The sequence below is a fragment of the Cynoglossus semilaevis genome, chromosome 11 (assembly GCF_000523025.1).
Source record: "Cynoglossus semilaevis isolate Cse_v1.0 chromosome 11, Cse_v1.0, whole genome shotgun sequence".
Classification (NCBI taxonomy): Eukaryota; Metazoa; Chordata; class Actinopteri; order Pleuronectiformes; family Cynoglossidae; genus Cynoglossus; species Cynoglossus semilaevis.
Window position 1 is genome coordinate 4,560,615 of NC_024317.1, and position 16,487 is coordinate 4,577,101.

At 40.7% G+C, this 16,487-nt stretch overlaps 2 protein-coding genes across 3 annotated transcripts in view; both read right to left on the bottom strand.

The window, feature by feature from the left end:
• faim2b (Fas apoptotic inhibitory molecule 2b) overlaps nucleotides 1-4,651 on the bottom strand; it is a 4,988-nt gene extending 337 nt beyond the window's left edge. Inside the window, exons 1-11 of one of the 2 annotated variants that reach the window (XM_008320065.3) lie at nucleotides 3,742-4,651; nucleotides 3,436-3,478; nucleotides 2,684-2,751; nucleotides 2,543-2,607; nucleotides 2,412-2,465; nucleotides 2,270-2,320; nucleotides 1,871-1,910; nucleotides 1,530-1,567; nucleotides 522-609; nucleotides 353-448; nucleotides 58-111 (exon numbers count right to left, since the gene is read on the bottom strand). In XM_008320065.3, the coding sequence (XP_008318287.1) occupies nucleotides 58-111; nucleotides 353-448; nucleotides 522-609; nucleotides 1,530-1,567; nucleotides 1,871-1,910; nucleotides 2,270-2,320; nucleotides 2,412-2,465; nucleotides 2,543-2,607; nucleotides 2,684-2,751; nucleotides 3,436-3,478; nucleotides 3,742-3,756 (612 nt within the window). In that variant the 5' untranslated portion in view covers nucleotides 3,757-4,651. Of the gene's footprint in view, nucleotides 1-57; nucleotides 112-352; nucleotides 449-521; nucleotides 610-1,529; nucleotides 1,568-1,870; nucleotides 1,911-2,269; nucleotides 2,321-2,411; nucleotides 2,466-2,542; nucleotides 2,608-2,683; nucleotides 2,752-3,435; nucleotides 3,482-3,741 lie in introns of both variants that reach the window. The other variant, XM_008320066.3, reaches the window with a different exon arrangement.
• Nucleotides 4,652-5,609: 958 nt separating this feature from the next.
• Nucleotides 5,610-16,481, bottom strand: LOC103385997 (nuclear receptor subfamily 1 group D member 1-like). Its single transcript, XM_008320063.1, has 8 exons — nucleotides 16,403-16,481; nucleotides 9,813-10,121; nucleotides 9,626-9,714; nucleotides 9,371-9,515; nucleotides 7,228-7,805; nucleotides 6,929-7,114; nucleotides 6,625-6,835; nucleotides 5,610-6,536 (listed from the first exon to the last, which is right to left on the bottom strand). Exons 1-8 carry the CDS (start codon nucleotides 16,419-16,421, stop codon nucleotides 6,340-6,342), a joined length of 1,734 nt encoding a protein of 577 aa, XP_008318285.1. The 5' UTR covers nucleotides 16,422-16,481; the 3' UTR covers nucleotides 5,610-6,339.
• Nucleotides 16,482-16,487: the final 6 nt, after the last annotated feature.

Sequence of the window (16,487 nt, forward strand, 5' to 3'; positions counted from 1 at the left end):
CTTTGGAGAAAATGAGGAGGATGACAATGAACTTTTTCCAATGTGGATGATTCTCACCAGTGTAAACAGAATGGCTCCTATCACGGCATAGACAGCGTGTAACCAGGGAATCTGTCGAGACAAAAAAGTCTTACCAAACAGTTAAGAAGGATATGTTGTTGCTAATTTGAGAACCACGACGACGTGCTTCAGTGTTCAAGCCCTGAAGCTAATCCTCTGACGTAAACCCAAATACAGGCAGCACCTGAGGGGCATTAACCTCACCGTCCATTAATTCATTGATTGGTTACAGCTATTTTTAAGACTTCTCACAGAAAGGTTGATGGAAAACTCTGGAGTCTGTACAACTTACGTATCCAAAGGGCACGGCGATGGAGATGGTGATGGCACAGAGGAGCATGACGATACACAGAGAGAACAGGACGCCCTGACAGGATGTGACATCAACCTGCAGCAGGAAGGAGCGTTAATCTGATTGTTTGTGATCATTTACTAGAGTTTTTTCTTTTTTTTTTTTTTACTTTGCTCTGGAAGCTGAAGATGGTGACAGCGAGACAGACCATGGCTGTGATTCCCACACACAGCAGTACTGATTTAGTGTTGTAAAAGCTGCAGCAAGAACAGACACACAACACATTCACATTAGAAACTAGAAAGGTTGAAATCACTCATATATGTGTGATTACATTGTATACAAATGTATGAAAGGGTGTATTGATACATTTAACTCACGAGACAATACATGATATTGGACCACTAATACAAGAAAGTGACAGATTTTCTTCAGTCTTTAGAATGAGCTAACAAGACCTGTTTTTTAATTATCACTGAATTTGTATTTTAATGGTTTTGAAAATAAGGATAAAATGTCATTTTTGCTACCCTAGCTGAAAGGAATCCCAATAAAATTAATGAGATTTTAGGTTTATTCTCTGTCCCAGAACTATTTTGTCATGTCCTCTGACAGACACCAACTCCATAGCTTTGTAAGATAAGACTTATTTAGCCATTTTATTTTATTTTTTTATTTTATAAAAAACTATGTATTTTATTACGTATATCTATAAAAAAAACTATGTATTTTATTACGTATATAATAATTAACAATACGTATAATAAATATGTAATATTTATAATAAACTATGTAACTTAAGGCCACTGGTGTTGGTGTGGTTAAGGATACATATTACGTAACGTCGTGATCAGGCCCTGCCATAGGTCCTGAAATTCCCTACGCTGTAAAACGTCGGGTAAAGTAGTCCCAGAGAAACTTAAAGTCGGAAGTGTCCGTCTGGCCCTAGTCTCGTTTGTCACTATTAAGTTGTTTTTTCGTTTCTGCCTAAATGCTGCCCTACAATCCTTATAAACGTTTTGGGTGCGTCTGCCAGGATAATTTTGGCAGACGGAAACGACATAATGCTTCGCCAAACAGCTTTAGCTTTAGCTTTAGCCGAAGACTATATCTTCGACTTGGTATCGCGTGATTTGGTCCTACGTAATCTCGTTACACCCTAGGAATGAACGTTTACCTTGATATGAATCCCATCATGATGGAAATGCTCAAAGTCTTTCAAGGTAAAGGAGAAAGCCACAGTTAGCTTGAATGCTGTTCTTTATAACACATTAACAATGTTTAAAGTATGTCACACAAACTCGGTTTCCAGAAAAGTTGGCACACCTTTGGCACACAAGACTTTTCAAGAACGAATTATTTTTACATGTTTAATATCAACGAAAGGGTTTTTTTCAGTCCTCAGGTAAAATTTAAGTTAAATTGTGTTAGCAAATGACACAAAATGTAGTTGTATTTTAAGAGAGTCTGCCAACTTTCAGGAAATGGTTTGTGAATGTAATTCAGTTGAATACTTACAAACAGAACTAGAAGAATGATGTTCCAGGGAAACTGTCTCCTGTTTGAATAGATAATAATGGTAATAATGTAAAAAATGCTCCTCGTGATTTCTCTTGAATATTGAATTGACATGAATATGCTGAATGTTTAGCTTTCAGAAATGGTGGTTATCGAGTTATCGAATAGATAACAACTTAATTAAACTTAAAATACTGAAAGGTCTCTAAAATACCTGAAATATTTCCCAAATGATATCCGGGTTTAGCCTATAGATACTAAATGCTAACTATAGCTAGTTCTTAATTAATATTAAAACAAATTATTCTAAAAAGTTGCCACAATTTCCTAAAATTGAAGGCAAAAATATGTAAAATTAAAAAAAAAAAAAAAGCTCAAAATGAGCAACCTGAACGTTACCTCAGTTCTCCACAGCAGGACAGAGCAATGTACGTAGAGCAAAACATGAGGCTAAATGAAAAGAAAGACATGGCAAATTCAGTGAATAAAATTAATTAAAGAATGTGCTTTAAGTATATTTGAATTCATTATGATCACTTACTAAGAAGCCAGGTAAAGGCCAGGATGTGTCTGAATAAAAAACCTGACAGGGGCACTGTAAGAGAGAAAAAAGTTCAATTACGTTATCATTAACAAACCTCAATATTTTCTACAGATTAAAGCAGCTGTTACCAAAATGTGAAGAGACTGATGATGGCCACGGTGACCAGAAGCTGGACCATGAGAATGGCGTAGACCTGCAGGATGACAGGTATGAATGAATGTCACATAGGAGTCACAGTCACAGTTGGGTTAGTGTGAGCTCTTCATCACCTTCCTGATGAAGGTCCGTCTGATGGTCTTGTCGTCCCAGGAAAACTGAGCCTGCATTTCCTCATAGCCTGGACACAGACACCGAAGGTAAACTTGGTTATATATGCAAAATTGTACATTGATATTTTGCATTGAATTCCAAGGCATTCGAATGACACAGGTTCATATATTCATGACTTATTTAAAAAGATTGGATAATGTAAAATATTGTCAAATTAGTCGAATATTTTAAGGCTACTTGATATATTTTGTAGTAAACATGGATCTCAGCAACAAATTAAATTTTGCCATCTTTGCTAAGCTATAGTCTGGTTTGGGTTTTTTTGCTTACATTTTTTATGCTGGTTGGCTAACATTTACTGATGGTGTTCTGTGTTGCCATTTTGGCTGAATCTCGTGGATATGTTTTATCTTATTGTGGTCTAACTTACAGGCTCTAAGAGGCTGATTTGTGGCTGTTTTCATTTGTAGCTAGGTTATACTAAAACTACAGAATGGCTAACTTCTGTATTGACCTACCAAGTTGTCTTTTGCTCACGAGTGACTCTGTGGCTCTTTTTTTTGTTGATCTGGAGTCTGACCCTATAGGTCTTGGTGATTTGTTTTAAAAAATTATTTTCTTTTAACAAATATTATTCACTTTTTCATATGTATATTTTGTATATTTTCTTTTAACAAATATTCACTTTTTCATATGTATATTTTGTTTTTGTGAGCTTACATAAATATACAAATAGTAATTTCACGTTTACCTGCGGTTGCATCTTGATAACTCGGAGGCTCGTCATCGTTGACCTGCTGGGAAATAAGAACGTCTTTAGAAAACGATCACTTAGAACTATGAAGACAGTGGTCAAATTTTTAAAAATCCTTCGGTTGATATAAGAATCTCACCAAATGTAAATTATTATTATTTAATTAAGACATGTTTAAAGTTTAAATGACATCAATCCAATATGGAGGATTTGAAGGATATTCATTTTAAAATATTACAGAGTAGCTGATAGTAGCTGTGTATACAGTCATGTCACTGTGAAGTATAAAAGCCGAAAACATACCTTTCCCTTTTTCATGATTATTCCTTTTTTTTCCTCTTCTTTATCTGTGTTTTTCTTGCTAGCGGTGTTTATTTCATCCAAGACGTGCAGAGAATAGTTGTTGTTGTTGCTGCTGCTTTGGTTGTGTCACCAGTGTGAGGATTACACTGCAGCTTTATAGGCCTTCATCTGCTTAATCTCTCTCTAACCCTGATCCCTGTCCAGCCATCCTCCCCCGTCCTCCCCCGTCCCTGTCAGAATGGGGATGTTCCAGAAGTGACCAGGTAGCTTTAATATGCTACTGCTGCAAGACAGGGGGTGTAAAAAGTCATTACAGCGTTTCGTCACAGACAGAGATTTCCAGGTTTACTTAGTTGTAATCCAACAGTGGTATACATAACCCTAGTGGCCCACAGTGACATTGCAGGGACTACGTGGAATTATTTCTTTCTCAGGAGATATCAAATGAGAGACATACAATAATAACTTGTGATGTTTTTTATATTAAGTTCACAGTAGTTTTTTAATGTAGTTGTGTTGATGCCCGCAAGAGAGCGCTCGAGATTTACCTCCAAAATAATATTTATTTTACTTTTTGAAGAACTGACGCCTCGTCAGTTCCGTACTTATGGTGTGACCGTAAAAGCTCAGGGTATATACGAGTCGAGAGAATGTACGAGGGAACCTAAGACGTTACGTCACTACGATTAGTATCTGGGATTGGCTCTCTCCAAACCCCCAACCCCGTCTCGAAAACAATAAACGGTAGAGAATGAATGACAGTGTAAAAACTCCTATTGAAATAGCTCATTCTTTTGTTTTTACGTTTCACTGTGGCCACTAGATGGCGGCAGAACACCAAAGAATAAAACTACTTTGCTCGCTTGTGGTAGGTTCTTTTTTATTTATTTTTTAAAAGTCTCAACCTCCTTTAAAAAAAAAAGCCTCGTCACTTTAACTTTTTTTTATTTTAAATGTATCCATGTATCGAGCAACGATGAACCGACAGGGTCAGAATACCACATTGTAGTTTAAGTGTCACATTCTGTTATGAAATTCAGTTATGCGGTTATTAGTCACAACTTGTTTCTTCCTGTACTGTATATATTGATTTGAACCGTAATTACAAATAGAAGCCTGAGGTCGAAAGTATTATCACCGGTCCCATTTTTAAGGTTATTTCTAACTTGTCCAGCAGATGGCATACGGTGTCCCAATACCGTCACCTTTTTTTATTTAATATTTTTTTTAGCTAACATATGTACTGATCTACCAAAATATTAATTTTAGTTTGGATTGCTTTTTATTTATTATAAATGTCTCAGGTCATAGCCCACATCTGATAAGGAACATTTAGCCACCGGTGTTTGTTCATCTGTTTATTTAATTATTAATGTTTCTAGATATGTAATGTATATTTAAGTTATTTTCCCCAGGCTGTCCATTAGTCTGTAGGGATGACAGTGTTAAGAGCATTGATTGATGACTTTCAATTAAGTCTCTCAACTTTAGGCATCGTTCAAAGTGTGTCTCTATGAAACTGTATTCATCAGTGATTATTCCGGTTTTAATAAAGCCTTAAATGGCTCTCAGACCTGATGTGGGATCAGCTGATCCTCCTGTCACTATAGCAACGGTGCTGTTGCGTGTCTAGGCAAAGTCACTGTCGTTACAGTCACTGTAAGGTGTGGAAAATGAAAAGAGACCAGCACAGGAAAATGCTATACAGCATTATTTAATAATGGAACTCTATGGTTTGACCATAAAACATTTACAAAATATACACAGAGTGATGCAGTCAGTTACCAATACATGTATTTCTTATATATATATTTATATATATGTATATATTTATCTTCAAATAAAAATTTTATACTCATAACACACGGTTCAAAAGCTGCTTTCTCTGCAGTCTATAGAGCAATCTTTAATGTGACATATTACATAATACCAATTTACATTTACAAGTGTCTGCAAACTAGTGAGGGTATGAACAGAGAATAAAGTCTATGTACACAATTTACAAGAGAACACACGAATCGCTTCTTACAATTTTTATACCTACTTGTCAGTCAAGGATTTCTCACGTGATGTGAAAATAGCTTAGGTCATTATATAGTAATGTCAAGAGAAGGAAAGTGCATTTTACACTGATAGCATGAATGTTAAGAATGAACTCATAGCTGCTGAAGGCTTGTATATTTTTTTCTCCTAGTAGAGCTGCCCGTTTGCCTCTTTCCAGCTCTTGTAGCTCTGAGTTTTAGATAAGGCCAACCAGATCTGGTGAGGTACAAGACGCGCTCTCTCTATTTGGTCTTGGTCAGACAAGAAACCAGATCCAGGAGGAGAAATGTATACATTGTTAGTTTGATGTTAAATTAAAAAAAAAACAATCATGGAAGAACATTGTCTATGTTGTAATACATTTTTTTATCTAGCAATCCTGGAAGTGAGTGGAGAAGAGATAGGTTTGAGTTCAGGAGCCTGTGCCTCCTGCTGTGCATCCGTCCTTAGCTTTTTTTTTTTTTTTTTGTGAGTCCACTTTCTCGCAGCTGTTTTCTTGGCATAGCTCACACATTATCCCGTGAGGAGCGTGGGGCAAGCTGAGGCCACCAGGACTCAAGGATCAATGCGAAATGCTAAAAGTTTGTCAGAGTGCTGGTTGTTCAGAGTACGCAGGTCCGGCAGACGAAGCAGCAACTTTGGGAAGATGGTGCTGTCGTCAGGGCGGCGGCTGGTCATGAGAGATCTCAGAGCTTTGATTAAGTTCTCCTGCAGCAGCTCCACTGCCCCCACATCCACAACACCAGAGCGGTCTGGAAGGAGGAAGAGAAGGAAGTGGTTTTAGACCTGTGAAAATGTGGCTTTATATGATTCTGTTTGTCTGTAGCTGACGAGACTTACCAGCTGATACAAGCACCACAGCCATGAACAGTGCCATCTCGTCCGGCTCCAGACCCAAGGAACCGAGCTTCTCACTGAAATCGAACATGGAGTCCAGTAGAGAGGTCATGCCCAGAGCCCGCAGCGACGCCAAGGAGTACGTTTGACCATTCAGGAAGGTCACTGTCTTCTCCTTGGCATTAAACAGGGAGCAGAACCTGACCATCAGGACCTGAGAACAGAACCAGAAGAGTTCGGCGTCAGAAACACATACAACTTCAGAGGGAACGTACAGGAAATGATTAACTTGTGCTGTGAAATTTACCTGGAAAGTGCCTGATTTGAGCAGCATGACCTGGTCGTGCTGGCTGAGAGTCTGGAATGCTGGGATGCTCTTTGCAAACTCCACCACTTCTTTGACAGCTGGGGTAAAGCACTGGGAGAACGACTCCCACACCTCCTGGCTGGATCGATTAGCAGGAGCTACAGGACAGGAGTTGAGTGGACATGCCTGCAGAGGAGAAGAAGAAGAAGGAGGACGTGTGTTAGGGATTTTAAATAGATTTCTTTTTCACATTGACTCAGAAAATATCAATGATGTAATGGAGAGAAAAAAAGGCTCACCAGCACTTTGGAACTCCCACTCAGCTTCCAAGGGCAGCTGGTTGGATGCTGGGAATCGTTAGCTTGGAAGGAGCTCTGATTGGACAGGTATGACCGAGGAGATAGGTTTCCACTAACTGGACATTGATTGTGATTGGAGGAGAAGCTGTAGTTTCTATTATCGACGCTGGTATCGGTGGACTCATCCTTGGGTTCGACCAGGCAGTTTGTGGTGGTGTTGTAGCTTAACGTCACGTTCATCTGATTCCCAGAACCTGTGTGTGGTGTCTGGGTGGAGGAGTGAGACAGGGCAGATTCCTGCACCAAAGTGTTCTGGAAAGAGGAAGTGCTGACGCTGTTGTTGTTGTTGTTGTGGGAGGCCATCTTCAGGGGCTTCTCGTCACTGTTGGTTAAGCTGCTCTGGTAGGACTGCTGTGTGGAGCCCTTGGTCGTCTGGTTCTGTGAGTTGGTCAGGGCCTCGGGAGGAGATGACGCCTCCATTTCCATGGAAGCTGATTCGTTCAGGCTGTTCATGTAGCTCTGCATCTCATCCAGTAGTCTCTGCTTTTCCCTTTTGGGAATACGGCCGAAACGGACAGCTGAGGAGGAAATATGAAGAGGGAACACTCTGTTAGAACATAATTACTACCAGGAAGGGTACAACAGTGTTTAATAATAGGGTTCTGACGTAAGGTTGAGATGTTAACCCATAACAGGCATTAATGCTCCCCTTTTTAAACATTAACCACTAACACAAAATGTGTCTGACCTCAAAAATAATCAGAATTGTGTTCTGGAATACAGGGAGGTTTGGAGATCTATTACTTATTAGTCTCGCCTGACCTTAAATAACTTAGCTTAGTAACCAGCGCTACTAAGCTAGCCTTGGCTAACAACCTCTGGATCTTCACTTACTCACTACTCACTTTATCATAAAATGTTTTTCACATAGAACGAATGCAGTGCATCACAACACTGTGTTCTTGCACCTGACCCCTCCTCTGTAATGTGTTCAGACCATGATGTGTCTGAGTGACTGGTCTGTCATCATCTCACACACACTTCCATTCAACACAATAGACAGCCAAGCCTTCATCTCATGTCCGTCTCATCTTCCTCTGCAGCGTTTTGAATTTTTTCTTCCCTCCTCCACTCAGACCTATTTATAGTAGTGTGTCTGCTGCACCCCCCCCCTCCTTCCTCCTCCCTTGTCTCTTTTGCTCCCTTTCTGCCTTTTCCATTGAGCTCTCCTTCTCTGAGTTCATTTGTAACTAGGTCACTAGGTCAACAGCACTAAACATGATGTCATTGGTAAAAGGACTTCACTAGTGAGTGGTTGAAAGGTCAGATAGACTCAATGACTTCCTGATAATAGAGGTGAAGAGATGATGGCTTGAAGTGAGGCTAAAATAGTGTGTTTTTGTTTTGGTTCAGGTGTGAAGAAATAACATTTTGATGAAGGGAAAAAGTTAATCTAATGCATGTTTTGTCTAAAAAAAAAAAGAAGATGGTAACTAATTTTGGTTCTCCACTGCAATCTAAAGAATTGGCAGCTCTGTGTTTTTCCATTGTCTGGTTTTGGCTTTTTTGGGTCAACTAAAAATATTTGCTCCAGAAAACCATGATTTATCATCCCCCAGTTCAGCTACATCCCCCAGGGATCAGCCTCCCGCGGTGACGAGAAGTGCTGCTGCAGGTTAGCCGCTGCTGCCTGGTTATTTGAATTTCAAGCACAGGTCTTATGAGTAAGTGACTGCAATTATCATATGCTGCGCAGGATTGCTTGCGAATGCCAGTGGTGGAGAGGACAAAAACAATCAATATGTAAAGCGACGAGTCTTTGGTGAACACTGAGGGTGACCAACATCTCTGTGCCCCAATTTCCCAAAATAAACTCTATTTGTCACAGTTTCTGTATGACTGATGACTACTGAGACTCCTGGGCTCCTGCAGCCATAAATCAGACAGCAGGGCCAGAAGAGAGGGCGTCAGAAGGAGACAAAAGGTGAAAATAATTGGAGCAGTAAGAGAGAAGGACAACATGAGGAGGGGTGGGTTTTTACAGTAGCTAAGAATTGCCTAAGATGCATTTTTTTTCCTTCTGGTTGAACATGTTTTTCTGTTTCCTGTGAAGAATATTCTAAACACATCAACAGTGTCTCACCATCTCTGGACATGCCCACGGAAAGACACTTCTTAAAGCGACAGTGCTGGCAGCGGTTTCTGTTCATCCTCATGATAAGACAGTTTTCATTCTTCACGCACATCTTATAGTGGATGTTCTGTTGAATACTGCGTCTGAAGAAACCCTGGAAGAGGCATGAAGGAGAATTATTCATTTGAGTCATGTCTGCTCTGACACTGTATCAGTGTGTGTGCGTGCCAGGGAAAGCATAATGGATCCAGTCTTCACTCTCACCTTGCAGCCCTCACAGGCATGTACGCCATAGTGGAACCCTGATGCGATGTCTCCACACACTTTACACAGAAGCACCATACCCCCGGTTTCTGGGAAAGAAGCACACACACACACACACTCATCATCAGAAACTGCTGCTGGGCAACACAAAGGAGAACAGGAGGGAGGGAAACGAGTGGGTACTCACTGGTGAATGTGCCAGTGAAACCACAAGGTCTCTTGGCCACTGTGGGATGGCTGTAGGTGGCTGATGATGCCGCTGTGGTGACCTGGGCAACGGGAGCATTGTTCACTTCGGGAAACTGGAAGACTTTTGGAGAAGGCGTGCCACTCCCTTGTTCCCTCTGCCTCAGGGCCCCAATCTCCTGAAAGGAGACACCCTCAGGGGACGATGGCTGTGAGTGGGAGGAGGGCGACTGGGTCTGGTATCCACTTGAAGGACTGCCAGGACTGGGGCTGGCACTGCCAGAGGAGCCGGCGTACAGGATAACACCACCTAGAGGAACAGAAGCAAACCCTCAGTTCAGTGACCCTCATCTGAGACTCTGCTCACACACTCCACGCTGGTGTAAAGTCTGAGCCGATCTCTCTGCTCTGTTCATTTGCACTTGTTTGGCAGACATTCACAAAGACACACAAAACCGTGGGCAGGTCGGGACATCAGGAATTTGATCTGATAAATAATTTAGAAATGGTGTCACTGCCGGAGCCATGATAACTCTGACCTGGATTTCTGTGCCAGGTTCTTTTGTGTCTTATTTGGCAATTAATTGAGTTTAAAATGTTTGACCTGCCAAGTGTCGTAAAGGCAGTTACAGCAACCTGCAGGTGCACATTCATTAATGTCATCATGGAACACTGGTGCTGTGGCCTTTACAAGTAGATGATCAACAAAGGCGAGGAAAGCTATATAAACCATTACCGGTTTAATGCCACACCCAAAAATGTCAAAGAAATAGTTAACATTCTGGTTCTTATTGTTCAGGAGCTATATATATATTTTAGTTACATTTTTATTTTGTGTTGCTGCATTGATTGTACGTCTTTAGTGACATTTTTTTGTGTTGCTGCATTGATTGTACGTCATTGGTTTAAACAAAAAATCTTAACTAATCTAAAATGACAGTTATATGCCATATGGTGGATAGGTTCTGATGACTTCCTTTTACTCATTTATAGTTAATCCTGTAGCTTTGTCTGCTAATTCTCAGCTGTTTCTTGAGTAACTGACTATTCTGGCTTCATTTATTCCCCGAGAACACCTGTCTAGAAGGTGTGCTGTGGATACATTTGTTTCATATGGGATCACTTTCTGGACTAACTTCATTGTTTAGTACGGTTTCGCCGTTTGTGGTCAGCCATTAGCCATTAGCTCACTTTGACTTTTCCAACTAACTCTTGTAGCTTTTGTATTCCAAAGAAATCAACTTATTTAATTTTAAAAGCAGCACTCTCTGAAAACTAACTTAAAGAAAACAAAACACATGCTAATGTTTAATAGATAAAATGTCAAGCTCTGTAATTAAAATATACAAAATCTTTATAAGATATTTAAATTAAATTTTCTATATTAAAATATACCTAAAATATACCTGCCACATTAAATAGGAAATGCCCTTTTATGTAATACATATGTATATATTTATACATACATACAAACACACCTTTGTTTGAGGATGCCACATTAAATAGGAAATGCCCTTTTACCCCCTCTGCCCTACGCCACATCCCGTCCCCCGTGTTGTTTTGCCAACAGTGTTCTTCCTTGTGAAATGAACGACTGCAACTCACGTGCCGCCTGAGCCATACAGCTCCCAGCTTGCCTGAGTCTATTCTGCTCTCCCTCCGCCTCCCTTCTTTCCTCGCCTCCTCCTCCTCCTCCCCTCTCTTCTGCTGCCTACCTCCCGCTCCTCCCTTGCCCTCCCTCCTCGCTTTGGCTTCAAGCCCTGCAAACCCATCTATCCACCAGCCACCTGACCAACGGCTCACATGGACTCTTGACACAGTTACCGCCTTGCTCACAAGGCTCTTTGCGCAGTCCTGTTTAGACAACAGCAGCAGCACAATAACAAGCAGCAGGGCAGATCACGTTTGGAACTGAGAGGTCTTTAATGCTGTGACTACACATGTAGGAGGAGGGAGGAGGGAGGGGGGCAAGGAGGGCACAGATACCACAGGCGGATGCATCCCACGCAGTCACTACAACACCGTGCAAAGGGTGGCAGTCACGTTGTTGGCTGTTGTTTTGACTGATGAAATTAGAGGTGTAAGCAGGAAATCCTGCGCTTAATGTTGTTCAATGTCTTCTCTCGGTTTGACCTCCTTTTTTTTAAAAATTTGCCATTAGATTAATGTGTCAGACGTCTAATTACTTTGGCATAAAAACCTAGCAACCCAACGGTTTCCTCCTGCAGCGTTTGCATGTCTCACATTCTCCTTTTAGATTCTGTGCCATTTGGCCACTGCAGTGATGAGGATATTAATTGCATGTTACTGAATCTGGAGCAGCCTGTTTTACTGTGTTTGCGACGTTTGTTTTCCTCTTGGTTAAGCAATCTCACGCACGGCAGGTAAAAAAAATGGCTCGGTGAACTGTGTGTGGCAGTGTCATCCTCTGAGGCTGAGCACGTTTCCTTCCGACAACCTTATATCGTGTGAAAAAGAAAGCCTTGTCTCTTGATCTCTCTGTCTCTCTCTCTCCCTCCCTCTCCTTGAGAAAACACGTGCTGCTCTGCCATTTAGCTCTGAATGCCTATTTAATACCACACGTGTCACCAGCCACTGCAAGGTCCTCTGGCCTTGAACTGTACCATGAGGTGAAAGAACCAGTGGCTTTCACTTAAACACACACATGTTACATGTGCGGCGTCATGTGTGTCTCCATGTCAGAGCTTTACCTTTGAAAACATGTGAATTCCCTGCAGAGCAAAGCTCCGACGACCCACTGACACACCAGCTCCACGCCCACTTTTCTACTTTCACAATCAACAATCCCACCCCTTTGCTCTCAGAAAAAAAAAAAAAAAGGCCTTCGTACTTGGCCTTCTCTTAAAATTCCAGGAAGCTGTTGTGACTGGGAGCCAGTGTGAGCTCTGGGAATATCATCCCACTCAGGCACAGGTTCCTACATGTGACCGGCAGATACACATATGGCCATGAACGCTAGACGGTATAAACAAAACACGCCAGCGCCCCTCCTCTCTTTGGCTTCCGCTGGCATGTGTTCCCAGCCCTTGAACATGCATATGAAAGACAAACGGCACAGTCAACGTCATGATTGTATCATGTCTGGTGGGAGGTGGAGGGAGGAGAGCACATGTTCCTCTCCTCATTCATGTGTACATACACTGCGTACCTCCTCACTACACGTGATACGGCTGCCTTCATGGCAGACATATGGTTTGACCACGGTGACTCCTCATCTCCACACCTCTCATTTTTACTGCTTTGAATGTAGGAGGTGTTCTATGAACCTCATATCAAGAAATGAATTAAACTAGTTTTAAAAAGCTATGAGTAAAAACCCCAGATACTTTGTGTATCCTTATGTTCTTGTAGGTATATAAACTACATAATTGTGTTAAATTTTAGATTTTTTTTTATCCCCATTTGGAGCCTACAAACAATGCTACCAAAGCCAGTAGACTGCAGCCCACACTTTGGAAGTTACTGCTTTACATGAGCTCTGGTCACTCATTCATTTAGCATGTGATTTGTTTTCCTTTAAAAACAACAAGTACAAAGGCCAAATTAAATACAGAGAGTGATGAATTTAGCAAAACATGGTACCTCAGTGAATATATATATATATGACTCATTTACATTGACTTTTAAATTAAGCTTTTACATTGAAAATTTGTGATGCTCTTTAAATTCAAGTATCAGTACAGTTTTTGTATATTGAATATTAATTCTGAAACTGCTGAAAGTCTAAATTATATTTGTTAAAAACAAATCTATCCCTGATGTAAATTGTATTGTCATAGCAGTGGGCAGAAAACATTCATCCAATCATATGCTCTGGTCATATTGGATAAATATATTAGTATTATGGCTGCAGTTACCTGGTTAAGTTCCACAATTGTAGTTTGTATTTTAGCCAGCTAATAAGCTATAAATTATCTTTAAATAATGTATTCATACCCAGCAGTCATCAAGCATTCATGGCTTGCTATATTTTACTTTATAGAACATTCCGGTATACAATATCTTTAATCTAGTTTTAAATGTAGTAGCTACAACATTCTCTTGAAAAACAGCTTAAAATGTATCTCAACAATAGAAAGTAAGCTAAATAACCTTCTGATAAACTATAAAATATCTCTCGATTTGTTTCGAAACACCGAATATAGAGTAGGAGAGTTGTTCTCGTCATTATTAAACGCCACAGACGGGCTGCCTCGCCCCTGTGTGATCAGCGTAGGCGCGGCCCTGCTGTCACAGCTCTCTGACCCACTGACCAAACTCACACAGCTGAGGAAACCCCGTGCGGACTGAGCGCGAGCAGCAGAGAGAGGGAGGACCGCGAGGGGGCGGGGCTACCGGGAATCACGCGCGGCACGTGGCTGGTGAAGCTTAGTACACGTGTTCTGGGCTGGAGGAGGGTGTAGCTGCGTGCTTGCAAAAAGAAAGAAAGAAAGAAAAAAAAAAAAGAAAAAGGCGCATGATTCCAAACATTGTCACGACTGTCTCTCCCTTCAGTGAGCTGAGGAGGGAAGGCAGAGGGAAACACGAGTCCTCCATTAATATTAATATTATTATTATTGATTATTATTATGTGCACCATTACATTTTGTATTTTTCTATGAAAAATAAAATAATGTTCCTAAATAAAAAGCTATTATTTGTCATAATAAAGCTCCTTTATGTGAATGTAAAAACGTTTTAATGTAGACTTTTAAAATTAGACAGTAAACAAAACACTAGTGTTTTTTGTATTGCATGCTTGTACAGTTATCTTACTGTCATTCATATCATGTAATGGTTGAGTAAAGGTTTTGGGTTGTTTTTCTTTAAATGACAAGGTACAAATACTAAATAGGTAAATATTAAGTATTAGCATAAAGATAATAAGGTAAATACTTCTTATCTTACATTCACTCGCTCGAGGTGGTTTGTTGTCTGTTGCTGAATATTTATGACCTATATTTGAGCTGGTTACAGGCAAGGAGCACGGGCAGCAATGTATGAGTGCAAAACAGTGGGACCATTGTGGACATGAATTGAGTTTACATGTTGTGAATTGGCCAAATTCTGGCAACCAGGAAGTAGTAAAGATATCTTAGAAATGGTTTTAAATGTTGGTATTTCTGTGTCAAACTAATGGTATGCTAACTTAATCTTAAGGAGTTAAAATTTCTCAGAATTGGTACATGGCTCGTTTATCATTGGCTTCTCTGATTTTTTTGATTTTTTTTAAATATAACTCAGTGGGGGGCAGAACAAGCTGTTTACTTGTCTGAGCCCAGCTCCTCCAGTCATACAGCACATGGGGCCAGTACATGGAAACACATTTTGGCAGCAATTACTTGTTTTGACTGAGTGGGCGTGACTGCTCCTTGACACACAGCCCACTCACATGTGTTTAAGAAGAAGAAGGGGAATATGATGCAGAGGTACGGTACATGCCAAGAGTGAATGTCAGAGAAAAATGGTCAACCCATGAATCAACCACTTAAAGTAGGGAATTATTCACCAAGTCAAATACTTGTTGAATGTTTCTATGAGTCTTGTATGGTATTCAGAGTATTTAACAGAGCAGGGGTGTGATTGAGCGATGACAGATAATAGAACAATGAAACCAGCAGAGGGAGAGGAGAGGCTCAGCAAACTGTAGCGTGGAAACACAATAACACACGTAACACGGGGGGGAGAGGGGGGGGGGGCGTTTAAGGTCGCACTTCATGTGAGGGTTTTTACACGCATAGAACATGACAGAGAAAATTAATTTTCTGCTTTTACTCCTTTACTAAAAAGACTCAACACTACAGCTTCCTGCTGCAGCAGACCATAATAGGCACCTGGCAACGGGACTAAACAACATTAAAGATACGGCATATATAGGCCATTTTATTACCTAATGAGGAACCTGGTCAGATGCATGAGATATGAGGATGATTACTGTGTCAGTACTGCAGACGACAAGCACCAGGTGCAACTGACACACCGCTTTAAACTACACTTTAAACTACAACCGTTATTAAACTCGGAGAAACGAAACTTAAACCACCAACAAAAACCAACGCTTTCATGAAGATAATTACTCCACCTAGATATGCTGATGTGAAATCGTGTGATCACAATCGCTGGTGCCCCTAATGGGGCCAGGAGTGCCTGCTGCCACCATTGGTGAAACGCTATCGCGGCCAAATAAAGCAACAATAAAAGCTATCGAGCCTCAGTGTAGCGTCCCATGTGTATAAATATAAAGATCGGGTCAAAAACGCATATATTAATTTCAGTGTGCGCATTTATTAGACATGGCAGTAGATAGTAGAAATGTTATAGAAAAAAAACGAGGATGTAATGCAGCACATGACCACAGGCTGAACCTGGGTAACTACGGAGGACCGTTTTTCAATGGCCATCATTGAACATTTGGGGAGAGGGAGAAGGGGGGTCATTAAAGAGAAATGACATCTTTTTCCCCTGAGTGAATACTGTGACGATCTCCTTTCCAGAAAAAAAAGAAAAAAAAGAAAAGAAAAAAATCCCCTGCTTTAAGCATCGAATAACATTTAAAAACGCGCAGAAAGATACATTTAAAGGAGTACTCACCACCAGGGCTGTTTTCCATGTTCCCTGGTCGATCGAGTCTGATGTCTTGTTCTTGTGGTTTAACTGTAGGCGTTTTAATGCTGAT

Bases quoted from the DNA above. Each gene is read 5' to 3' on its own strand.
- LOC103385997 (XM_008320063.1), bottom strand. The intron at 6,836-6,928 runs GTAAATTTCACA...TTCTGTTCTCAG, and splicing joins TCAAATCAGGCACTTTCCAG to GTCCTGATGGTCAGGTTCTG. The intron at 6,537-6,624 runs GTAAGTCTCGTC...TCCTCCTTCCAG, and splicing joins TGTGGTGCTTGTATCAGCTG to ACCGCTCTGGTGTTGTGGAT.